General features: G+C 30.1%; 4 protein-coding genes and 1 long non-coding RNA gene across 5 annotated transcripts in view; all 5 read left to right on the top strand.

Annotated features, from left to right (window-relative positions):
• Positions 1-462: 462 nt before the first annotated feature.
• On the top strand, positions 463-1,933 carry LOC111686125. Its single transcript, XM_023448429.2, has 5 exons — positions 463-621; positions 689-798; positions 856-967; positions 1,053-1,242; positions 1,800-1,933. The coding sequence occupies exons 1-5, from the start codon at positions 556-558 to the stop codon at positions 1,841-1,843; spliced, it is 522 nt and encodes a 173-aa protein (XP_023304197.2). The 5' UTR covers positions 463-555; the 3' UTR covers positions 1,844-1,933.
• A 670-nt stretch (positions 1,934-2,603) lies between these two features.
• Positions 2,604-8,033, top strand: LOC111686127 (putative uncharacterized protein DDB_G0282133). The gene is made up of 3 exons (XM_023448431.2): positions 2,604-3,071; positions 3,154-4,393; positions 6,852-8,033. The coding sequence occupies exons 1-3, from the start codon at positions 2,923-2,925 to the stop codon at positions 7,818-7,820; spliced, it is 2,358 nt and encodes a 785-aa protein (XP_023304199.2). The 5' UTR covers positions 2,604-2,922; the 3' UTR covers positions 7,821-8,033.
• A 1,171-nt stretch (positions 8,034-9,204) lies between these two features.
• Positions 9,205-13,306, top strand: LOC111686120 (serine/arginine-rich splicing factor 1). The gene is made up of 4 exons (XM_023448425.2): positions 9,205-9,518; positions 9,642-10,044; positions 11,016-11,110; positions 11,209-13,306. The coding sequence occupies exons 1-4, from the start codon at positions 9,355-9,357 to the stop codon at positions 11,315-11,317; spliced, it is 771 nt and encodes a 256-aa protein (XP_023304193.2). The 5' UTR covers positions 9,205-9,354; the 3' UTR covers positions 11,318-13,306.
• A 2,325-nt stretch (positions 13,307-15,631) lies between these two features.
• On the top strand, positions 15,632-18,274 carry LOC111686122 (probable peroxisomal acyl-coenzyme A oxidase 1). Its single transcript, XM_023448427.2, has 2 exons — positions 15,632-16,762; positions 17,101-18,274. Exons 1-2 carry the CDS (start codon positions 15,795-15,797, stop codon positions 18,170-18,172), a joined length of 2,040 nt encoding a protein of 679 aa, XP_023304195.2. The 5' UTR covers positions 15,632-15,794; the 3' UTR covers positions 18,173-18,274.
• A 1,241-nt stretch (positions 18,275-19,515) lies between these two features.
• LOC124419619 overlaps positions 19,516-26,101 on the top strand; it is a 63,217-nt gene continuing 56,631 nt past the window's right edge. Inside the window, exons 1-2 of the long non-coding RNA XR_006940731.1 lie at positions 19,516-19,944; positions 21,925-22,460. This is a non-coding gene — a long non-coding RNA (uncharacterized LOC124419619). The remainder of the gene's footprint in view (positions 19,945-21,924; positions 22,461-26,101) is intronic.

Here is a 26,101-nt window from a genome sequence, read left to right as displayed (position 1 = left end):
ATTTGTAAACAAAAATAACTCACCACACCAAAAAAAAATGTTTATTTTGATAAAACAGCTGTTACGGTTTGTTTTATTTTTCGTCGGGTTGTTTTCTTTATGTGCGTCAAAAAATCTACTTTAAACTAAATGCAAAAAGTCGAAAAGTCGACTTTTCATAAAATACAAAAAGTCGAAAAGTCGGCTTTTCGTTTCAACTATAGAACCCTAAGTAAAATATATTATTTTTTTATATCGACTTATTCCGATTTTATTTTTACTTTTCAATATATTTACAATATTCTACCTCTAAAATATAATTAACTTAGCGTATTTGCCGCAAAAAGTTAATTTTGAACTTTTAATTAATTCAATTCAAAAATTACTGTCAACTTTTAACATTTTTAACAATCTGGCAACACTTTTAACAGTGAATTATTCGTTAAGCATAACCTTTGCAAATTGATTCGACTTTTATACAGATACTCGCTTCATTAACTTTGTTTACGCATCACTATATTGTTTTATTTATTTATAAAGTGTATTTGTTAAAATGTGTTGAAAAATTACATTTTAATGCTTATAAAAATGGAAAAGAAAAGCAAAAGAAACCGTGGAGTCAATTGGATTGAAGAGGATAAAGTTGGTATTCATTATATTAGAAAACCCTTATACATATTATTTTATTTTTCATTCTTATATCCAACAGATTTTACTGAAAAGGCTGGTAAAAGAAAGGATTAAAGCAATTGAAGATAAAAACACAGATACAGATACAAATCAGCGAAAAAAATTAGCCTGGTTGGAGATTGAAGAGAAGTAATGCTTATTATTTATAGTTTTCAATTGGTTGTTATAATTTATATTTTGTTTTAGATTTAATAGTAAATGTCTGGGAGGCCCCAGAAATGTACTACAATTAAAGTCACAATGGACACTAACAAAAGTTCAGGCTAAAAAAGATTTAGAAAATCCTCGCAAACCACAGGTAATTAGCAAAGTATCAACATATATTGATTTGTTATTTCCCTGAGTCCTTATAACTCTTTATGTTTTATATATATTTTGTTTAGAAAATACCAGTATTTATTGATACGGCACCACCTATTAGGAAAATTGAAAAACCTTCTAGCGTTGAAGTCCAATATCGCGAAGAGTTGCATTTGCTGCAAATGGAAAATGAAAGAAAAAAGGCCAGAAATCTTGATTTAGAGTACGAATTACTGCAGGAGAAGATAAAGTTCTATAGAAGAAATCCGGATGGTAGGTATTTAGAATTATAATTTCACAGGCCAAATAATTTGTAATCCAAAGATCATAACATCATAAAGGGAACAATATACTGGGGAAAGTCGTTTCCCAGTGAATACCTATTATTAGTATCACTAAATCCGAAACTGAGCTCAAAATTTATTCACCAAATGTAATTTGGCAAAAACAAGGCTTTTGCAAAGATTAAGACACGATATGTCCGATGTAATATTATTCCAGATTTGGAATCAGCGCAGTTTGTTCAAAAATGTAAACTTTTGTTTCTGGTGTTTGAGTTTTTTTTTAATTTCATTGGCCTGTTCTATTAAAAGCAAAAGATTTCATAAAAGTATCTTCTAAAATGTCCTTAAAACGATTGTCTTAAATAGATTTGAAAAATTCTGAAATAGGTACATTTGGCAATTTCAGAACTTAAAAATCTTGATATGTTCATAAAGTTTTAAAATACAATTAAAAATTTCTAAAATACATCTAAAATGTATTGGAATACAATGGAAAATGAGTGAAATACTACAATATTTTATCTGTTAACTTTATTTTTTTTACAGATAATAATCATAAATGGAATATGGAATGGAATGGCAATGCATAAAACTGTACGATTTTCGCTTTAGATGCAGTAAGATTTTTTTATTTTAATTAATAACTAGTACAAAAATATAAATAAAAACTTTTGATTTTATAAATCTGTGTAAAGTTGATTTTGGCAGTAATTTAATTTATTTTCTTTGAAACAAAATATATGACCAAAAAAGTTGTGTGATTAAAACATGATTTTGATTTTTTTTTAAACAAAAACTGTCTGGCAACATCATATGAAATTTTGTATTTATCGAGTTGCCAAAATACTATTAAAAAAATCCCTTCAACCATTGCGATTGCTAGCATTTTTAAATCCCATTTTACGGGGAAAATATGATTTATTTTTTTTTATTTATTGAAACAGTAATATAAAAAGACTCATTAAGGCCAATAAAACTTATATTACAAAGGTATTTTTCCTGAATATTATTTAAATACAATCCACTGAGCAATAAGTTTACATAACATACGAGTTTATTAAAAAAAAAATATGATTTAGTTAAATTAATGATAAAAGAATCGACCCATTTAGTCCTAAGACAGTAGTACATACCTATTTCAAAACTAGATTAACGCCGATATTTATCAGTCATCCAAGTGATAAAAATTTATAAAAATTTTCAGTTTACACATCTATTGATAATGTTTGACGGCGCATACCTCTTTTGGCGACGCTTACAATCAATGGTGACAATGTGATATTTTTTCTGTCTGACATTATCAGGAAAAATATATTTTAGCGGGATATTTAGAGATTTTTATCGTGTTTTCTCTAAGTTATATTATTTGTAATAAATTTTAAAAATTAAACAACTTTCGGTATAAAATTTATTATTCAATTGGTAAATTACAGTTGTTGATTTAGTTCTACATTTTCTAGCGGCTTTTGTAAAATACAAAACCTGGCGATTTTTATCGTTTTTGTGACATGGTTTAACAAGAAATTATAAAAAAAATATTGACAACACTGCATACATTTCGGCATTTTTTATTTCGGCATCATCGACAGTTTACGAAATACGTTTCTTCGTGGACAAAAAGTTTTTCCGAGAAAGAATAAATTAAATTTTCTACTAAAATAAGCAAAAAATGGAGCGTGTATATGTTGGAAATTTACCACCAGATATTCGTATTAAAGATATCGATGATTTCTTTAGAGCCTTTGGTAAACTTGTCTATATTGATGTGAACCATCGAGCAAATCCGGTATATGCATTGGTGCAATTTGACAGTGCAAGGTAAGAAAGACAATAAAATCAATTTATATCAATTTTTTATAAATATTGCAATTAGATTAAAAAATTTTCAATTTTTTTAAAGAAATGCTTTCAATGCGGTTAAAGCCAGACATGGCTATGACTACGAAGGTTATACTTTACAATTACGTTTGATAGAAAATGAGGTTAGAAAACGCCGAGACGCTACACCACCACCGCCACCACCACCTATGTTAAGCAGCAATTTTGGTTCTCAAAATAATCGTGGTGGTTCTTATAACAATAATAGCAATAACAATAATCGTATGGGCGGTAATTTTTTCAACAACTCCAATTCATACCAATCCAGTTCCAACAATGCTCAATGGTCAAATATGTCCCAAGGTATGCAACAACAGCAAAACAATCGTGTTAATATGCCGCAACAAAATATGATGGACTACCAAAAAAATAATCGTTCCAATAATATGCAACAACAAAATATGATGTCGTTCTCTTTCGGTAATGGTGGTGGACGTTCCAATAATATGCCGCAAAATACAAATAATAATCGTTCAAATATGCAACAACAATTTTCCAATACAAACCGTTCAAATATGCAGCAACAGTATTCCAACACCTCAAATCGTTCAAATATGCAGCAACAGCAGTATTCAAACTCAAATCGTTCGAATATGCAACAACAAAATATGAATAATTACTCAAATATGTCTCAACAAAACATGATGAATTATTCGAATTCAAATTATTCTAATTTCTCGCAACAACAGCAGCAAAATATGAATATGATGGACTATTCTAATAATAGCTCTTGGAATAGTGGTAATAATAATAACAACAATATGATGATGAATAATATGGGTTGGAATGCTGGTAATAATATGAGTGGCGGCAATAATATTAATCCACCTAACAACTATAACTACAATTCCAATAATGATCCTTATGCCCGTCCAGGTTTTGAGGATAATTTTACCCATGGCTTGAGTGGTTCTGGTCGTAAATGGTTTAATCGTTATATACGTAAAGGTTTCTCACCAGAAATAGCACGTGCCAAAGCCTTGGAACATCGTGCCCAACCATATCCAAGAGATAATGTCAATAACAACAATAATAATAATGCAATTAATCCAATTCCTAATGATCCTACAAATGTTGCATTGGAAACTATTGGTAATACACTTCTTTCATTGTTGTCCACTACGCCAGCTGATAATTTCAACAATGGCAATCAAATGATGAATTGGGGTGGTGATAACTTCCAACCGGGCTTTAATAATAGTAATATTGGTAATTTTGATATGTCTGGTCCAAGTTCATCTGTAGGAAACATGATGTCACAGGTATGTTTGAAAAACTTTTAATTTATATTGTAATAAACTATTCGGACATAATTTTAAAGTTAAGAATAGGAATTTAAGGTTTTTATGTGATTTTTTGGTAATGAATTGTTTGACATTTTTTCGATTCTTTATAATCAAAGTCGACTGCTTCCATATCGTATAGTTTATGCATTAATAACCATATAATAAAAATATAATTTATTATATTGTAAATGGTAAAAACTCTTTTTAAAACTTCTCTAAACATAGATTCCTTCCAAGAGATACGTAAAGAAACTTATCAATCATATGTACACTAATTCAGTGGGTCTTTTGGAGAAATTTAAGAAAAAGAAAACCCAAACAGTTCTAACGCACAACGAAATGTTAGATGAAAAATATCATCTTAAGATTAAAAGTGAATATGAGGAATATTTCATGAAAAAACGTGCAAAAGATAGGCTACTAAAAAACACTTCATCAAATGATAAAACAACAACAACAAATGAAAATAACTCTAGCAAAAACTTTGATACCATTTATAATATCATCAAGATTCACATGCAAAATTTAAAAAATTTACCTGAAAAACAATCAAAACCACCAATTTCTAAAACAAATAATGAGAAAACATCCGTAGAGTTATTAAGGGAATTTAATGAATTAAAACAATTATTACTTAAACAAGCTAAACCCGATACTCAGAAACCGGTTAAAAAACTCTCAGTGGTAGCTAAAACTTATAGAAAATTTCTAATGGTGCAAGGTGGTTTAAATAAACGTGAAGCAAATATTTTATCTATATTATCTATAGAAACATTACGTCAACTGATGGATATTAAAAAAGCCTATGATATTAAGAAATTACAGGAAGAATACAAAAGTTTTGTCAAAGGAACAAATTGAAAACTACTAAGGCAGTTTCTAAAGAGAAATTTAAAAGTTATAATTCTCTTTTGCAGATTAAGAGAATCTCATGAAAACTACAAAAAGTGTAAATATATTTAATTCTGAGATTTGAATTTTGTTAAATAATTAATTTGGAATAAAACCAATGAAATATTTTGAAATTGAATAAATATATTGAAAAGTCTAATTACCAGTCTAATGACTAATCAGTGATGTGGTAAATAGATTAGTTTATAGACAAATCTATTAAATCTTGACGACAAGCTTCACCGGTCAATAGTATATAGACTGGTTTACTGAATAGTCTATAGACTAGTTTATAGACAAAACTATTGAATATTCTCGACAAGCCCAGTATACGTACCGGTCAATAGAATATGGACTAGTTTACTAAGGGCGGGTTTCTTACTACTTAGTTAAACTATGCGTAACTTGCTGTTAAATTAAAATTAGGCGGATTTTAACCGAAGACCAAAGCGGGTAGGCCACACTAGAATATTGTACGAGGTAGGTCTAACAGGAATTGAGGGAAGTACGGAGAGTATTTCTGATCATTTGGTTACGACCCTGGACTTCGGAGTAACACCCTCAATAGTGAATGCTAGAAGGGATGGGTGGGAAGTATCCGAAATACTGTTTGAGGGATGTGCAGTTTTCACTGGCGGATCCAAGATGAACTCTGTGCACAAGTGCAGGAGTTTATTTGGTAGATAACAACATAAGAGTGTCCTAAAGACTTTCGGACACATTACTAGGGGGTCGGAAGTGACGATTTATGTTGATAGTCAGTCAGCTCTTAAAGCTTTGCAGTGTTAAACGTTACATTCTATCTTGGTAAACAGCTGCAAAAGGGACCTGGAAGGGTTAGTCAGGTTATACACATGCAGGCTGTGTTGGCTACCGGGACACTGTAACATACAGGGAAATGAGATTGCAGATGAATTGGCCCGACAGGTCTCGTATATGGAGCTTGATAGAAGGGTCGACTCGGTAAAACCCCCAATTCGTCATTACTATAGACTAATTTTCGATTATTATAAAAAACTCCGCCAACCAGTCATGGTACAGTAGACTGGATTTTAGGGTTTCTAGGACGCTATGGCCGAAGTTAAATCCAAAAGCAAATAGAATGCTATTAGGATTGGACAGGAAGACTATAAGGATTTTAGGATGGGTAATAACCGGACACTGCTCAATTAGAGGCTTTAGAGGAACCAATCAGTCAGAAACATGTTATAGGTAAAAAAACGCAGAAAAGCAAGGTAATCTTCTTCACTATTATTATTATTGTTTCCAATTTGCTTTGTCCGCGTTTGAGTAGAATAGTTAAGCTGTTTAGTGTACTAAATTGTAACCGTATTTGGTAATGGGTTCAGGAAATAGGTACTTTTAATATTAGATTTTAAATTTGTCTCAAAATGTTAAATGTTTACTTTACATAATGACTTTTATTAATTTTTAAAATCAATTTTAACTAAACCTAAAAAGTAGTTTTATGTTTACTTAATACGCTGCTTAAAAACAAAATTATTTTAAATAATAATTTCTTTAAAAATTTTCATTCATACAGAGTCCAATTAGAGGTCAACTACCACGTAATCGCGTCTCCAGACAAACTTATCTTAGATCGTTGGATATTTTAAAACGTCTAAGAGGCAAACGAGAACAGAGTGCCAAAGATAAACTTTCAAAAAAATATCATACACAAATCGTTAAAGATTATGAACAGTATGAAAAGGTTATGAGGTCATCATCGGCTCAAACACGCGCCATTACAACTTCATCAAATCCCAGAAACGATAGACAAATTGCTAATAAAGCTGCTGAGGGTAAATCCTATACAGAATTATCGATTGCATTGAGAAAGAAAAAACAACAGTTATTCCTAGCAGCCAAGCGTTTGGGTATTGATACTAATAAGCGTTTTGGTGGAGCCTATAAAAAACGTATTCGAATTTTAATGAATGAATGTGGTTTTGAAGATCTTGAGGCGAAAGCTTTAGCTGTACATCCCCTTGAAAAACTTCAACCACTAATGGATCTAAAGGCTGAATGTGATAATGCTTTAAGAAAGAAGCAGGAATCATTTTCGGTCGTAAAGAAAATTTCCAATAAAAGTTCAAAGATAGAGGCATATCGCCGCGATATCAACTTCTTGAAAAAACACGAGAAACTAAAGTTTGAAAGTTTAAGTTCACGTCTTAAGACGGCTATACGTTCTTGCTTGATCAGAATACATAAGCATGAAAAAGAAGCCCGAAAACCCTTAACTAAAACAAAGTTTATCAAATTGCTGCCCAGAAAAACAGAGGGACAAAAGACCACAACAACTAGTAACACAAAGAAAACTGCTGGGCCAAGTAAAACGAAAACTACTGCTGACACAAACACTAAAAAGAATGTAGAGAAAAAGGATAATGCCAGTGAGGACAAACCAAAACCAACTAACACAGAAAAACCTGAAGAAAGTAAAAAAGTTAATGCTGAAACTGGTGGCAAAAATGATAAACAAGAAGCAGCCAAGAAAAAGGAAAATTAAAAAGAATAGCAAATTTATTAAGATTACCTTACATTAAAGGGTAATAGAAAAATTTGAATTATAATACATTATCTCAGCATTATATGTTCTTAAATTTTTGGATTTATTGATTTTATAATTACACATCATTTTATATGTATGATTAACAATCATAATTTAATTATAAAAAATCAACCAACCCAACTCTACACTTATTTCAATAAATCATAAAAATAATTAAGTAAATAAATTATTGTTTTTATTTATAAATAAACTGAAATTTTTAACATTTCATAAAGAAAAAGTAAAAAAACTGAAAATGTCGTTCTGAAATCAACCTTTAGTTGATATTTGAATATTTTCTTTAACAACCAAAAGTCTTTTATACAAATTCTGAGTAAGAATATGTAAAAATGTCCCACTGTCTATAATTATTGAAAGTCAAATCATATGAGGACGGCCATTTAAAAAATCGTCAGAATTACTTAACATAAATATAAGCCCAAAAGCCCTATTCGAAGGACATGGTTATATGGAAGCTAGGCAAAACAATAGACCGATATAAACCATTTCCAAATGAAAAGTATGTATCAAATTTCATCAAATTGTCTTGGAAATTACGCACAAACTTTATATGAACACACAGACAGACGGATAAGCTAAATCGAATGTGAATCTGCGTCGATTGGTCTGAAGGTTTACCATTATTGGGTGTAGAACCAACATCAGCACAAACGCATAATCACAAAGTATACAGAGGTGTCACTTTTGTGGCACTATAGTGGTGTAGGATGTAAATATTTTTATTATGTATTATTATTCTTTCTACAAATGTTGAATTCTTTTCGTTTTTATATACAAGAGATGCTATTGTAATTAAAAAAAACAGTCAAAATAGTCGCCATTAAAATAAACCCAATTATTGAAAATCAATAATTTTTCAAGTTTTTTTCGCTGATGGCAACCTTACACTGCTGTGCCTACATTACCGAATCATACAACGCTGTACATTTGGCATTACACAAAAAATGGCGAAATTTGTTTGTGTCGTTGGCAGAGATCAGCGACGATACGCCTTAAGCAGACTAAGTCTAGCCGCCGAACAAAATGTCAAAACCGCCGCCGCCGAAAATTTTTCAGCCTAATAAGGCTTACAAATTTTGCCATATATTGTATAATTTACAATATAAAATAAATTTGTTTTCATTTTTCACCACTCTCTTTCTGCGCTTGGCTGTTATAAATTATATACAAATCCCACTTTTTTTATCTCTCGGATTCTTTTGAAATTTGTAAATTAAGCGTATTTAATACTTAGCCGGCTTACAATCGATTTTAAGCCGACGCCGATATTTTTAGTGTCAGCCACCACCGGTAATATTTGTCGGCGCAGGGCTCTGGTCGTTTATTAAAGAAAAAAGTATCGTGGTGCAAAAAAGAGCTGAAGGAAAAATAATAAAAACTGGGAAAAAGACAAAGAAATAAATCGACATAATTTCAACTATTCTATACAATAACATTTGTACAAAAAGAAATCTCATAAAATTTAAATAAAATGGGATCACGTACTGAATCACGCATTTATGTTGGCAATTTACCACCCGATATACGGACCAAAGATATTCAGGATCTTTTTCATAAATTTGGCAAAGTAACATTTGTCGATTTAAAGAACCGGCGTGGTCCGCCATTTGCATTTGTAGAATTTGAAGATGCAAGGTAAGCATAAGCTGTATATGCTATTCCTGTAATATTGATTTTTTTTCGTTTGAATATAGAAATTGTATAGTGAAATAAAATTGTTTTAATATTATTTTAATTTTTTTTTTCGAAAAACTATAGAGATGCGGATGATGCTGTTAAGGCTAGAGATGGTTACGATTATGATGGTTACAGACTAAGAGTAGAATTTCCAAGAGGCGGAGGTCCTGGCAGTTACCGTGGCAATCGTAATGATGGTGGCGGTGGTGGTGGAGGCGGTGGCAGCGGCCGTGGTGGTAGAGATGGTGCTGGTGGCCGTGGAGGTCGTGGTCCACCCACAAAACGTTCTCAGTATCGTGTTATGGTTACGGGCCTTCCACCTTCAGGCTCTTGGCAAGATTTAAAAGATCATATGCGTGAAGCAGGTGATGTTTGTTTTGCCGATACCTATAAAGATGGTACTGGTGTTGTGGAGTTTTTGCGTCATGAAGATATGAAATATGCCATTAAAAAGCTTGACGATTCACGTTTTCGTTCGCATGAGGTGAGTGTATGTTGGGAATTTAGTATAGAATATTACTATGAAATTGGTTATTTGATGTAGTTAGTTTTTGTTAAATACATACGAATTTTTAAGATGATTCATATTAAAAAAGGGGTGGATTATCATATAAAACTGGGATATGCAATAGTTTGTTATTACATTTTTTGCGACTATATTTTTGAATCTTTAAGCAATAACTTTGTAGTAGTGTCCTTTGTTAATATCAGAAATATTTATGATTCAATGTTTAAAAGGGGGTTATTAGGGGGTGTGTATGCATTGATACTCCGAGAAACTATAATAAGTGTAAACTTTTGTATACCTATTGAATGAACGATAAAGACAAATGGAAGAAGATATAATTTTATTTACAAACAATGAAAGACAGAACCATTTAAAAATAATTTCAATTTATGTAGAAACATTCAATAATAATTTGAATAAAATGACGCTTCATCGTTTAAATAGTAAAGTGGTTCAGTTCTATTTCAGTAACAGTTTAGTTTTAATTCAGTTCTAGTTCAGTTCTATATCAGCTCTAGTTCAGTTCTAGTTAAGTTCTAGTTCAGTTCTAGTTCAATTCTAGTTCAATTCTAGTTCAGTTCTAGTTCAGTTCTAGTTCAGTTCTAGTTCAGTTCTAGTTCAGTTCTAGTTCAGTTCTAGTTCAGTTCTAGTTCAGTTCTAGTTCAGTTCTAGTTCAGTTCTAGTTCAGTTCTAGTTCAGTTCTAGTTCAGTTCTAGTTCAGTTCTAGTTCAGTTCTAATTCAGTTCTAGTTCAGTTCTAGCTTAGTTTTAGTTCAGTTCAAGTCTTATGTTTCCAGTAATCCCTACCATCATAACTGAATCGTCGAAATTTTCTATGGATGCGAAACTTCATTATTTATTAATAATAATTGTTTACTTTACCTCCAAAAACTAATTAAATGACTTTAAATAAAACCCTCAATAATAATTTCATTTTTTTTTCTTTAGGGTGAAGTGTCGTATATACGTGTACGTGAGGATTGTGGCGATGGAGACCGCGGCATGGGTGGAAGAGATTTTGGACGTGGCGGCATGGGTATCAGGTAATATTTTATTTTTTAAAACTATATGTAATTTTTCCTTATTTCTCCTTATTTGTATTAAAACAAAAAATTATTTCTATATTCTATTTATCTAATAGATCACGTTCACGTTCCTTCTCACCACGTCCCCGAAGACGTGGATCACCAACATATTCGCCAGTACGACGACAAACATTTTCAAGGTCACGATCTCGTTCAAACTTTTAAAATAACACAAAACAATATATATAAATATTATGCGTGAGAAAAAAACCCCAATACTAACTAAAGATACAACAAAAAAAAAAACCTAAAAATTTAGCAACTCAAATATTATTTGGAAGAAAAACTTAAGAAACGTATTTTTAAAACATTAAGAAAATCACATAAGAGTAGAAAAAAACAAACAAACAAAACAAATTTAATTTAATAATACAAAAGTCACCAAAACATTTTAACGTTTAAAACATTCTTACATTTTTTTTGCTTTGAAAGGCAAATGAACAAAGAAGTTTCTTTAATTTTTTTTAATTTATTACATTTATTTTCTTTATTAATTAACAAATCAAAAGCTTGTTTTAAACTTAAGAAGCTTTGTTGTTTTCTCCACCTTTAAACATCTTAAGTGAAAGTTTAAAAAAATCTGCAAAAAAAAATCAAGGTTGACAAACAATTTCTTAATAATTTAGCTCAACTGTGGTCTTTAAATAGTTATGTTTTTTTAACATTCCTTGATTTTTTAACAATTTAACAACAATTTGTTTTGTTAAAATTCTTTTATTACAAAAAAAAAAAAAAACAAACTAAAATGAAACATTTCACCATTTAACAGGGAAAGAAACAAAACTTTTGAAAGCAAACCTTTTGCTCCACATCTAAGGAGTTTATTGAAATGCTTTCCTTGTTAAATGGATTCAACATAATAACAATAACCACCTGAAAAATAAAATTCAACCATTTTTAACATATTTTTTTAATTAACAAAAAAAAAATTATTAAAAAAAAAACCAACTTAATAAATATGTATAAACATTCAACTAAATTATGTATTAAAATATATATTAATAATAATATTTTTCTTAATTTTTCTTCTCTTTCCTCTTCAAATGGATGGAAATGTTATTTGGAATTGGAGGGAAGGAGTAAAGGAGGATTTATAGAATGTTATTAAAAAGAAACGGATATAAGGATTTGATTTGAAAAAGAAAAGGAAAGGAAAGGAAAAAAATGGATTTGCAATTATTGGACATAATTCACTTGAAAGGATTTTTAGAGAAAAAAAAAATGGATTAAAAAAAAGAAAAGGAAAACGCGAATGGATTTTGCTTAAATGGAATTAAATATTTTTCAAATTATAACTTCAAGGATTTCATATGAATTTGTAAATCATAAACTGGAGGAGTTGGGAGTATCAGCAGGATTTTAGTATATTTGTCCGCATTAATTTGTAAGTTTTATAGGCGTTTTTTTTTTATTCTGGACCTTCATTAAAAATCTCTTACCATTGAGTATTAGGACAGCGTGGGAGGATATTTCAACATGGATTTCTTCTCTTATAAACAGTTTTGGATCTCAATTATTGTTCTTATATATAAAAAAATATATAAATCAAACTTATTCTCCATATGGATTAAACAATTATTTAATCCTCTCTTTGAAAAAAAAAAAAAACTTAAACTCAAAGGCAACACTTCTTCAAATAATTTTTTCTTCAAAAAAAAAAAAAAAAATTGGATTTCATTTCCAACAACTAATCCGCTAACCTTCAGGATTTATTCATAATTCTCTTATTTCGTTCGTTACTTCTGGAAAAGAAAAACAATTTTCTCTCAAACGTCCCTGACCTGCCTTTATAGGACAACGTTAACACACCCACTCACACACAGAAACTTCAAAATGACCTCTCGTAACTCTCGTTAACTTCTTTCTGGATTTTGTCGGTATGTTTTTATTATGTTCTCTTAACATCATTATTATATCTAAAAAAAATTATAATAATAATTACATATTTTTTTAATTTTGTTGTTTGTTTTTACTTAATATGTAAAACATTTGAAAATACCTATTTGCCTATAGCATTACAAAAAAAAAAATAAAATAAAACAACATCCATAATTATTACTAATATTATTCTTATTACTAAATAACATTTATATTTTCTCTTGAACAAAAAACTTTAATAAATAAAGCTCAATTAAGCAAAAAAATAAAATGCAATCGAATAAATTGTTAATATTTTTCTTAATGGATTTAAAATGTAATTTAAAACATTTCTACAGAATAGTCAATAGACTAGTCTATAGAATAGTCTTTAAATTAGTCAATACACTAGTCTATAGAATAGTCAATTTATTAGGATGTAGAATAGTCATTAGACTAGTATAGTAAATAGCTAATAGACTTGTCAATAGACTTATCTGTAGAATAGTCAATATACTAGTCTATACAATAGACAATAGACTAATAGTCCATAAGAGTCAATAGACTAGTCTATAGAATAGTCAATAGACTAGTCTATATAATTCTATATAATTCAAAGTCAAAGTCTAGTCTAGTCTATATAATTGTTTATAGAATAGTCTAAAGACTAGTCTATAGAATAGTCAATAGATTAGTCTATAGAATAGTTAATAGACTAGTCTATAGAGAAGTCAATAGACTATTCTATAGAATAGTCAAGAGACTAGTTTATAGAATAGTCAATAGACTAGTCTATAGAGAAGTCAATAGACTAGTCTATAGGATAGTCAATAGACCAGTTTATAGGATAGTGAATAGACTAGTCTATAGAATAGTCAATAGGCTAGTCTGTAGAAAACTCAATAGACTAGTCTATAGAATAGACAATAGACTAGTTTATAAAATAGTCAATGGACAGGTCTATATAATAGTCCATAGACTAGTATATATAATAGTCAATATACTAGTGTATAGAATATTCAAAAGATTAGTCTTTAAACATGTATATTGACTTGTGTATCGACTACTCAGAGCACTGACCCATAGAATAGTCAATAGACAGATAAAATAATTGTCTTATAATCTTTCTTTTCTATTTGTTCAAATATCTGTATCATTAGTCAGAAATAAATAGGGAGCGACATAAAAGAAAAAATCTTGCGAGAATGCAAGTTATATTTATTTTGCTGATTCATTGATTGATACACTTTAGTCAAGAATCTTATCTCACTCTATAGTCAAGACTAAAACTTCACCAACGATTTTAATATCAACTATGGCATCAGTACTTTAATTTCACTATATTCAAGTCTTTTGTCAAGAATATAGTCAAGGATTATAGCCAAAGTATATTAGTACTAAAATTCCAAGACCATAGCTTCACTATAGTAAAGACAATAGCCACACTATATTTAAGCCTAACTATCATTGCACTATAGTCAAGCCTTTTGTCAAACTGACAGGTAAACCGATAGCCAAACTATAGTCAAGATCATGATTGATACGCTTTAGTCAAGAATATTGTCTCACTCTATAGACAAAACTAAAACTTCACAAACTTCAACTATGGCATCATTACTTTAATTTCACTATATTCAAGTCTTTTGTCAAGACTATAGTCAAGGATTATAGTATATATAAGTACTAAAATTTCTAGACCATAGCTTCACTATAGTAAAGACAATAGCTACACTATATTTAAGACTATAGCCATAGTCTTGACTATGTGTCGTTGCACTATAGTCAATACTTTTGTCAAACTGATAGGCAAACCGATAGCCAAGCTATAGTCAAGATTAAAGTCACACTGTTAAGTCTAGAGTCATCCAATATTTAAAACTATATGCGCAGTAAGTCAGACTCTAGTCTTACATAATTAAAAAGTGTATATTCTCACTATAGCCAGGACCTTAGTCTCACTTAAGTAAATACTACATGCTCACAGTGATGACTGCGGTTTAAATCCAAAATTTATTAAAGAAAATGTTAGTTAGAAGACCACAATCTGAAAACACTTGTGACACTTCCTATACACAAAAATTCGTATATCTGGGAAACTATTAGAAGTAGAATATTTAACTTTATAAATACTCACCCCCATATTCATAAACAAATGTTTATTTTATAAACGATTTATAAATGAAATTTCGTATGGAAAATTTGTTTTATAAACCTTTTATATAAAATAAAATGCTGTTTATGAATAAGGGTATTCGATTTTTTTATATTTTTAATAACTTATTATAAATCTTTTGATTTCCTAAATTATCACTAGTCTATGCTTTTTATAACTTGATTCTTTTACATCCACATTTGAAGCAATAGTTTATGTCATAACAAGGAATGATTGAAATAGAGGTTTTACTGTTTATTTTCAAAGTTTTGCAAAAAGATTTAATACAACACAAGTTCCAAAGAGCAGGTTTCTTTAAATACATAATATCTATATATATTTGCCGCAAAATATACATACATATACATTAATTGCACAATACATACATACTAGCCTCACACATAATAAAACAGGCAGGCTGTGTTTGATAAGAGGCTCTTCGAAATGCAATTTGGTGATGGAATGGAACGACAATCAACAGTTGTTTACTGAAAGCGATAGAGCAAAGTTCTATTTTGTTAAGAAACGCAGAAATAAACAAAATATTTTTCTTTTTGCAATTACTTGTTTTGCTTTTTTACTTTATTTATAAACAAATTATAAACGATCGACAATCTCACAAACTCTCTGATAATGACGGTAAACAATGATCTGCTAAAAGAACGACAAAATGCCACAATAAAGAGTGAAGATTTTGCTGTATGGTGGTCGTGCGGTAAAGATGAACTTTACAAGCGTAGAGCTTTGGAAAAGCTTTTCTTTGACGATCCACAATTCGATGATCCCAAAGATATTATGAATTACACACATAAACAACTATATGAGTACACTACGGCAAAGTCTACGAAAGTTATACAAAAACTAAGAGAATGGTATGGAGAAGAGCAAAAGAAACAGGGTGTTAGGACAACATCTATAGAAGATATGTATTTGTTTCGTTCCTTACTAAGTGGCCCATTGGGAACGGGATTGTTTCAACAGAATTTTCCCTTACGTTTACATTTCTCGATGTTTTTAACGGCCCTCTTGGGTCAGTCCAATGAGGAGCAATGTCGTGAGTGGTTAGAGAAAGCTTGGAATATGGAGGGTATTATTGGCACATATGCTCAAACTGAATTGGGTCATGGTACTTATATACGTGGTCTAGAAACGAGGGCTGATTATGATATTGAAAAACGGGAGTTTATTCTAAATACTCCCTCATTAACCGCCTATAAATGGTGGCCCGGAGGTTTGGGTCATACCGCCAATATGGTGATACTAATGGCCCAATTATATATTAAGGACAAACACTATGGTCTACAACCGTTTTTGGTGCGTATACGTAATGAGAAAACTCATCAACCTGAACCGGGCGTAGATGTAGGCGATGTTGGCCCTAAACTTGGTGTTAATGGTGTCAATAATGGTTTTTTGGGTTTGAAAAATGTTCGCATACCTTTGAAGCAAATGCTTTCAAAACATAATCAAGTTTTAGCCGACGGTACTTTTGTCAAGGGGCCAGAACCTGTGATGTTGTACAGCACTATGTCCTATGTTCGTGTAAATATCGTTAAAGATGTTTCGTTTAACCTACTGCAGGCGGCAGTAATTGCTACAAGGTAAGTATAGATAGATAGACAGGTAGATAGATAGATAGATAGATAGATAGATAGATAGATAGATAGATAGATAGATAGATAGATAGATAGATAGATAGATAGATAGATAGATAGATAGATAGATAGATATATAGATAGATAGATAGATAGATAGATAGATAGATAGATAGATAGATAGATAGATAGATATATAGATAGATATATATATAGATAGATCGATAGATAGATAGATAGATAGATAGATAGATAGATAGATAGATAGATAGATAGATAGATAGATATATAGATAAAGTCTTTGAATTCAATAAAATATATAATTTCTATATTTTTCTTAATAGATATTCCGCTATTCGCCGCCAAGGTATCGAGTCCGTCGCCCCGAAAAAAGAAATACAAGTATTAGATTTTCTAACTCAGCAGCATAAAGTCTTCCCTCAAATCGCTAAGGGAATATTCTATCGTCTAGCTGCAGACTATGTTTGGGATCTTTATCGTACAGTACACAAGGAACTCGAACAGGGTAATAAACGTAATCTGTCCGAATTACATGCTTTATCCTGCTGCTTAAAAGCCGTTTGTTCACATGAGGCCGCCAAAGGTGTAGAAACATTGAGGAAATCATGTGGTGGTCATGGTTACTTAAATTCGGCCAATTTTATGGCCATTTACGGTAGCGCAACTGCAGCTTGCACATATGAAGGAGAAAATACAGTACTTTTACTCCAAACAGCTAGATTTTTGGTGAAATATTTTGAGGAAGGTATTAGACGTAAATATTTGCCTAAATCCGTGGTGTACTTGCGTACTAGTGGGCAAGTTAAATGGTCTTTGAATTTGGAAACTATAGTTAAAATTTTGGAATACACCTCTCTGGAACGTGTTAAATATGTTTTCTTACAACAACGGTCTTTTACTAAAGCACAACCCGACAGATCGGCACAAAAGGGAGCCAACCGAGCTGGTCTGATATTAACACAAACTGCCATAATGCATGGTAAAGCTTTTTTGGCGCGCATGTCTTACGAAGAGATTAACAAACAGATTAATAAAGGGAAATTCAATGATAGTCTAAAACCGGTTATGCAACAGCTGCTACACATCTTTATCTTGGAATTATTCCTAACGAGCTTGGATGATATTTTACGTTTTAATCGTTCAATAACTGCCAAAGAAATCGAACAAGTAGAAAGACTCTACGAAGACATGCTACTGGCTTTTAGGCCAAATGCTGTGGCTTTAGTTGATGGTTTTGAATTTCATGATCGTGTTTTAGGTTCTACTTTAGGCTGCTATGATGGTCGTGCCTATGAACGTCTTATGGAGGAGGCCCGCAAATGTGAATTGAACCAAGAACCCGTCAATCAAGTTTTCGATACTCATTTGAAACAGTTGTTGCAAGCTAAATTGTAAAATTTTTAGTTAATTTGGTGTTGGTCTACCAAGTATCACATTTTTTTATATAATTTATACATGTATTTTGATACAGAAATATATATATTTTTATTATTAAAAGTGTTTTAATGCTAAAATATAATTGTAATAGCTATAATTGTAATAAATGATTTCTTACAGAAAATTTTACAATAAATACATAACGTTAAAATAATTAAGGTAATAATGTGTTCTATCAAGCGCTGCATTAACAAAAACACTATTATCAACAATGTACATATACATGATAATAGTGTTTATTTTCATTTTATCTATAACAGTTAAGTCATTTATGCTTTATGTTATAAACAGTGATGTTTACATTTCTTATAAGAATTTTATTTAGTGATTTTGTAATGTAGTTTTTTCAAAAAGTTCAAGTACTAATCACTAGGGTTCTATAAATCGACTTTCAAATAATCGAACAATCGATTTTTTGTTGAAAAAAGTCGAAAAGTCGAAGTCGACTATTTTGTTCCAAAAAAGTCGATAACTCGACTATCGTCTATGAAAAAAGTCGACTTTGTAAATAAAAGTCGAAAAAAGTCGAAAAGTCGGAAAAAGTAGACTATTTATAAAATATTAAAAGTCGAAAAATCGACTTTTAATTAAATGAAAAAAGTCGAAAAATCGGCTTTTAACTAAATGCAAAAAGTCGAAAAGTCGACTTTTCATAAAATGCAAAAAGTCGACTTTTCGTTTCAACTATAGAACCCTAGTTCAAGTACTAATCACTGTCCGTCATAGTTAAAAAGAAACTATTCCAATTATTGACATTAATTATGTCAAGAAAACGAAGTTCATGGCAAAATCGATAAAACATATATATCTTTAAGAATAGTTGTTGCCAGAATTACAATCGATATAGACTCTAACCGATAAAGAACTTAGGCGAAAATGTTACCTAGGCTATGTTATTGACACTCAAATATCTAAATTAGTTAAGTAAGATGACCAAGAAAGTCATTAATACGTCTTCTGGCTGACCATTATTGGCTATAGGAGGCTTACTCTGTAACTCGATTCGAAAACTTCAATACTTTCTCTATCATTATTAGACTGTTGTTACAATTAGGTTATTCCAGATATTGCAAATGTTTAAAAAACCAATATAGAAACACACACAAAACTACTTTTATCATTTAAACTGTAACGAACATAAAAATAGTTGTCATTGCTTAACATATGGTAACACTAAATAAATCGCTAGAATTGTATAATATTCTTTCCGCGCTCAATTCTCTACAAAAACGCTAACATTACAGAAAAAGTAGCTAAATTAACCTTACTGGTTATCAAAACAAAATATTAAAATTAGTTTCTTCGAGTTCTTGGCGTAAAACGGACGTTAATACCGGTGGAGGAAAAAAGTTTTAAAGGCAACTAAATATTGTTATTTAAACGCAGTGTATTAAACTAAATATAAAACAAATTGTTTGTTTAACAAACAAACTTTTTTGGCATAAACAAAAAAATGTGAAAAAACGACAAAACAAACAGTGTAAAGGAAACATAATAAAGTGTGTTTGTGTGTGTTAATAAATTTGCTGATAAGTCATGGTAACAATAAAATTTTTATTGTCTGTGGTTGTAATTTAAGTGCATCTTGGAATAGAGCAACAAAAAAACTTAAATAAATAATAAGTAAAGTGTTAAAACAAAATGCCGAAAATATAAAGTTTTTTTTTTTTTGCAAAATAGTAATAAGCAGCCAAAAAATTAATGTGCGGAAACACGTTGTATTTGTTTTGGTTAGTAGTTGTTGTTGTTATTGTTTTTATTTTACTTCTGTTTTATACGTTTCTTTTGTTTGTTTATTTATTTATTTATTTGGACGATCACCGAAGTGTCGGCCAGTTAAAATAAGTTTGTTTAGACGTTCTGTCGGTCGGTCGGTCTGTGTCAATAAAACAATTTGTTTGTTTATTTATTTTTTAATGTTTTTGTTTGTCTATAAACCGGTCTATTTAAAAAAAAGAAACAAACTAAATAGGTATCTATAGAAAATTTTGGTTATCTTTTGTTTGTTTTCTTTTTATATTAATTCATTCATTATATCGTTCAATTTAATAGTTTTGCACCTTTAATGTAGTTTTCTTTTAATATTTAGTGTGAGTGTGCAAGAAGATTTTGTTAAGAGTTTTCCAATACATACAAGTTTTATTTGTTTATTGTTTATAGATTAAAAACCTTTTGGCGGATCCAATTATAACAAAAATTTCTTTTATAATCATCTTTACTTGTCATTTAAATGTTGAGTCAGTTATTAATTTGTGTCCATTAATTTTATTTATTCGTTTTTCTTTCCGTTTATGTACCTATTGCTTATTGCCTATTGTGCATTTTTATTTTTTTAACACTTTTCATAATGTTATCAATATTTAAAGTTTTTGTTGTCGTTTTGGGGTTTTAAATTTCTAAAGACAACTAACTTTGTTAAGTTTTTTTATTTAGAAAAATAAAATGAATAATGATCATATGTTGTGTAGATAAAAAAAAATGTTAAAGGCAAATATTTTAAAAATGGTTATAAAATGAAAACAAAAGTGTTGTCAACTGGATTTTGTTGTTAATAAATGTTAACATTTTTGGAATTTCTTTTAAAACCTTGGTGTAACAACAAATAAGGAGTTATACCTATATTAATAAAAAGGCTAATTTAGGAATCAGCTAATAGTGTAAAAATTATTTCTTTAGAAAAAAAGCTAGGATAATACGATAAGTTTATAGATTTTTAAATATTTTTAACTAATTTAATAACAAGGAATAAATAATTTAATTTAAATTGGAAAACTAAAAAAATTTGATATAATTCAATATAAGTAGAACCAAGTGGGATAAAGAACTATATATGTAAAATTACAAAACCTATTATATAAACGAACTAGAATTGAACTAAAAATTAACTAAAACTGAACTGAACTAGAACTGAACTAGAACTGAACTAGAACTGAACTAGAACTGAACTAGAACTGAACTAGAACTGAACTAGAACTGAACTAGAACTGAACTAGAACTGAACTAGAACTGAACTAGAACTGAACTAGAACTGAACTAGAACTGAACTAGAACTGAACTAGAACTGAACTAGAACTGAACTAGAACTGAACTAGAACTGAACTAGAACTGAACTAGAACTGAACTACAACTTTACTGGAACAATTTCGTTTCTTTCGATTGTAGTATAACTGAATGCAGGAATATATTTCGATTATATGGTAAGTGAGTCCTTTACTTCCCAATTACTTCGACATATTGATATAAAAAGTTTGAACTTTCTCGACTATATGACTATATTTGAAACATTTTTGCACGATGTCTATATATGTATTTATTATGACACTTATCTAAGGTTGCACAAGTCGGTCTGTCGTCTACAAGAATCTAATTTTATTTTCAAACAAATTCATTTTTTCTTTCTGCCGTTAAGTTAATTTAATGTGCGGTTTGTTGTCTTGCAACGAATAAAACTAACTCAGGGTCAGTGGTTTTTATGAAAAATTATTAACTTAGACAACTAGTCGTCAACAAAATTTATACGTTTTTGTTTTTTTTCTAAATACTTAGGTACTCATATTGCAATTACTTATTTGTTTTTATTATTATTAGTCATATTTTCTTAATTTTTAGAAAAAGTCTTGTTGACGTTTTTTTTTAAAGAAACTTAATATGTAATTGAAAACATTACGCTTTATTATATCTGTTTAACAAATTTTTTTTTCTATTTTCAGGTTTAAATTGTACTAATTAACTAGAAAAATAAAATTCTTAAAAAAATAAAATAATTTATCAATGAAATATTAAAAAAACGAAATTACTTTCAATTACCAGCTGTTGGTTATAATTCAATATATTTACAATTGATAACAGTTAAAAAAAATATTACTTACTACTGATTAATGTCTATTCATTTATTACTATCAGAAGCAAAAAAAAAAAAAAAACAATTTAAAAAATTAAAAAAAATATGCAGATCTAATAAAAAATAAACAAGTGCAAAAGTTTAATAAATAAAAATTTTAATAATAAATAAAAAAATACATAGTTATACATGTGTGTTAAACTTTATTAAATAACAACTGTGTATATAACAAATTTTTAATAAATTCATTAAATAATTGAAGTGTTGAAATCTACATTTCAAATCTAATATATTCAAAAGAAATTGTGAATTTAATTAATTGAAGTGTTAGTTTTAAACAATTGTAATTGAAAGCAACATTTTCAACAACCATTAAGGATTTCATTTAAATATTAAATAAATTTGGTAAGTTTTTTTTTGGCATTTTTAATTAAATTTGATTATTTGTAGAAATGGCATTATTTTTTTAGAATTTAAAAAAATTATAACCTAATGAACATTTAGATTCAATTATAAAATAAAAAGTCATAAGAACACAATTAAATAGTACTAATTGCAAGTCCGACGTTCTTGCAAATAGTATTTCTGATAGGATTTGAACTTAAAATATTGTAAGCGAGTTCATTGTAATAAAATCATAAAAACTCAAGCCAGATCAAAAAAGGATCTTCCTGAAGTCTAAAGATTAATTTTCTAAAGTTAAAATGATTGGAATATTAGAGGAATATTAGAGCAAATACTAGTAGGAATTCGTTGTTATATGGATTGCTCTAAATTAGAAGATAAAGTGTGGCTGGGGTTCTATATTAAAGATCCAGAACCATTTTGATTTCCTTATAAAAAAAATCAGCAAAACACAATTAAATATAATCTCCTTCATAGTCCGACGTTCTTGCAAATAGTATTTCTGATTGCTCTAAATTAGAAGATAAAGTGTGGCTGGGGTTCTATATTAAAGATCCAGAACCAGAAGGCAATTAGGGCGATATTGGGTAATAGAACTAAATCTAAGACCGTATTGGATTGTAAGAAAGCTTTAACTGAATACTCTCCCAGAGGTAAGGTTCACATCATATGGGTACCAGCACACTCTGAAGTAGTCGGTAACGAAAGGGCGAATGTAATAGATTTAAAAGGAAGGAAGCTCGAGGCAGTTAACCTGACAAACGCAAAACCATTGGACGCAACAAAAGCTAAACTAAAAATATGGATGAGAGAATCCCATAAGGCCTCTTGGAATAATGAAACAGTGGGTAGAACCACTAAGATCCTATGGGGTGACCCTGATAAGAGCAAGATGAAAAATCTTCTTAAAATCGGATCAGTTAACAGTTTAACTCTCCTTAAAGGGTTTGTCAAACAAGCCCTTTCGAAAGTCGTTTAGATACTTTTTAAAGTTCTTGTGATTCAAGAACTTTTCCATATCGTACAAATATATTGACGATCAATGCAGCAATTGCGTCTTCCTGTTGGGAACACATGGTCATATCATTAAAATCAATTGAATCAAATTCGCGAGCACTCAGTCGATCATGTAGACCAGCTGAAAGTTTAACATAAAAAAACAATTAAGTCTTTCAGAAGAAATAATCTACACAGAGTAAAAAAATGTTTTCAAATTATACACACCAAAGTGTTTATAATATTTCAATAACATCCGTTGTCAGACTATATACTTACGGCAATACTGTGTTATCGGACAACGCAACGTTATAAAAATGGCAACCAATTCGTTGTCGAAATCACAACGAGGCATTGCCGAAATGATACAAAGCTCAATCGAAATGACAACGACGCAATGTCAAAATTACAACGATGGTTGTCATAATAATAACTGGTTGTTATTTAAATTTGCACAAAATCTTGAGCTGGATCCGTGGCTGGTTTAAATATACTATTTTGTGATCTTGTTTAGTTGATTACAGTATTTTGCGGCGTAGAAAAGATCATGTGGCATACGATCATAAGATCTAAATTTATGTCAACATCACCTGAGATATCTATATGTTCGGCACTCATAGCGCCTCTGATTCAGAAATCGTTTAGTTGCCTACCTATTGGAACCCCAATATCATTTGTCATATCAGATCATTCAACCCTTTCACAAGACAATCACGATTTTCACATAGAAAAGATCAAGCTGAATACGATCGCATGATCTAAGTGGGCAATTTACGTTTAGAAGTCTATGATATTTCCTGTTAAAATAATTCAAAAAGATTCAACATTATATTTCTATTTAGTCAGAATATGGAACAATTTTTACGAGTGCTTGGATGTATAAAATTGAAGAAGATCAGCTAAAGAATACGGATCAATTTGCACGAGTGCTTAGTTGTGTTAAATTAAAGAAGATCGGCTAACTTGACATATGCCGCCAAAACAACATGGCCGCCATGGTCTGTCAATTTTGATTGTATTTTGTAAGAAAACTCCTTCAATCTATTGAAAACTAATCCTATCCCATAAAATAATACACTTAATGAACAATTTAAATCAATTAATCTTAAAGTGTTTAAACATACAGTACGACAAATACCCTAAATACATTGTAGAGAAATTCTTTTATAATAGGTAAACCATAAAAAAATCCCTGCAACTCAACAAGAGGAAAAAACTGGTAAACTTTCTCAATCAATATGTATACAAACTCCCTTTTGTTGAACATGAAAAGCCTGTTGAATTACTTCTTAAACTCGTTTTGCCATCATTGAAATAAAAAAAAAACTTGTACGTTGATGTTAAGTCAAATGCATAAAAAATATAAGTAAAAAAACTTGAACTATAAAAATTGTGAATAGAAAAATAATTTTAAACATTATGATCCCTTATGTAGTAAGGTATTCCGCTTAAGGGGTAGTGGTCATTTACATAATTGTATATAAAATTAAATATGAATGATGTCTGCTTATTTAACTTCAAATTACATACAATGAAAATGGCATACGCAATTATTTTATATAAAATTAAGGGTAGTAAAACCCAGCAAAATGTTTAAAATGTTTCGCAAAACATGGCAAACATTTAAATCTTCTATTACTCAACAAATTAATATCTCATCGGTTGAATATTCTTCGAGGAAATCCCAGTGATCTTATTTGAAATTTTGCCTAATGAATCATAACTTTAATAATGTTTTGTATTGGGTGGGGCATTAAGGGTTATTTATGTTATGAGATGCTTAAAATTGTCCAGTCCATCACGGAGAACATATATCGTCTATAACAGATTCTGCCCATGAATTAAAGGCAGAACTGTTAGCTGAATGATTCATATAAAATCAGTGTGATTGGATTCCATACGGCTTGAGGCCCTGAAAGCTCGTCAGACAATTTTGCGCGTCCGAAATGCTATAAGGCTATAACAGAAGTTTGTCTTTGGTCCAAATCATTGCTTGACATGAAATGTCGATCCATTACGTAAGATCGATATTTCGTAAGATATATTGAAGGCAGAAATTGTACGAGCAGAAGCAGTGTAATTGGATACCATATGACTTGAGGCCGTGAAACCTGAAAAGACGATTCTGCGTGTCCGAAATGCTGCTAGAAAGCTTTAAAAGATGATTGTGTTTTGTCTAAATGATTACTTGCCATCAAATATGGATCCATTATGTTAAATATTGTATGTGAAGACCTTAAGGGTTATTTATGTTATAAGCCTCTTAAAACTGTCCAATACTAGGGAACCTGCACCGTCTATAACTGATTCTGCTCAAGTAATGAAGGCAGATACCATACGACTTGAGGCCGTGACACCTTGAAAGACGATTTTACGTGTCCGAAATGCTGCTAGAACGCTATAAATGATTCATGGATTCATCACATAAGATACAATATCTTATGTGAAGACCGTCCAAATCTACATCAAAGCCACATATCCATGTCGATAAAAAGGTATAAAATGGTATAAAAGAAGATCGTGTTTGGTACAAAATCATTATTTGTCACGAAATATGGATTCACTACGTTAGACATTGTATATGAAGACCGCCCGAATCGACATCAAAGATTATGGTTTGTGGCGCTAAGAAAATGTTTTGTATT

This window comes from Lucilia cuprina, chromosome 4 (assembly GCF_022045245.1).
Source record: "Lucilia cuprina isolate Lc7/37 chromosome 4, ASM2204524v1, whole genome shotgun sequence".
Classification (NCBI taxonomy): domain Eukaryota; kingdom Metazoa; phylum Arthropoda; class Insecta; order Diptera; family Calliphoridae; genus Lucilia; species Lucilia cuprina.
Note: the sequence above shows the minus strand (reverse complement) of the source record. Positions and strands in the feature narration are given on the sequence as shown.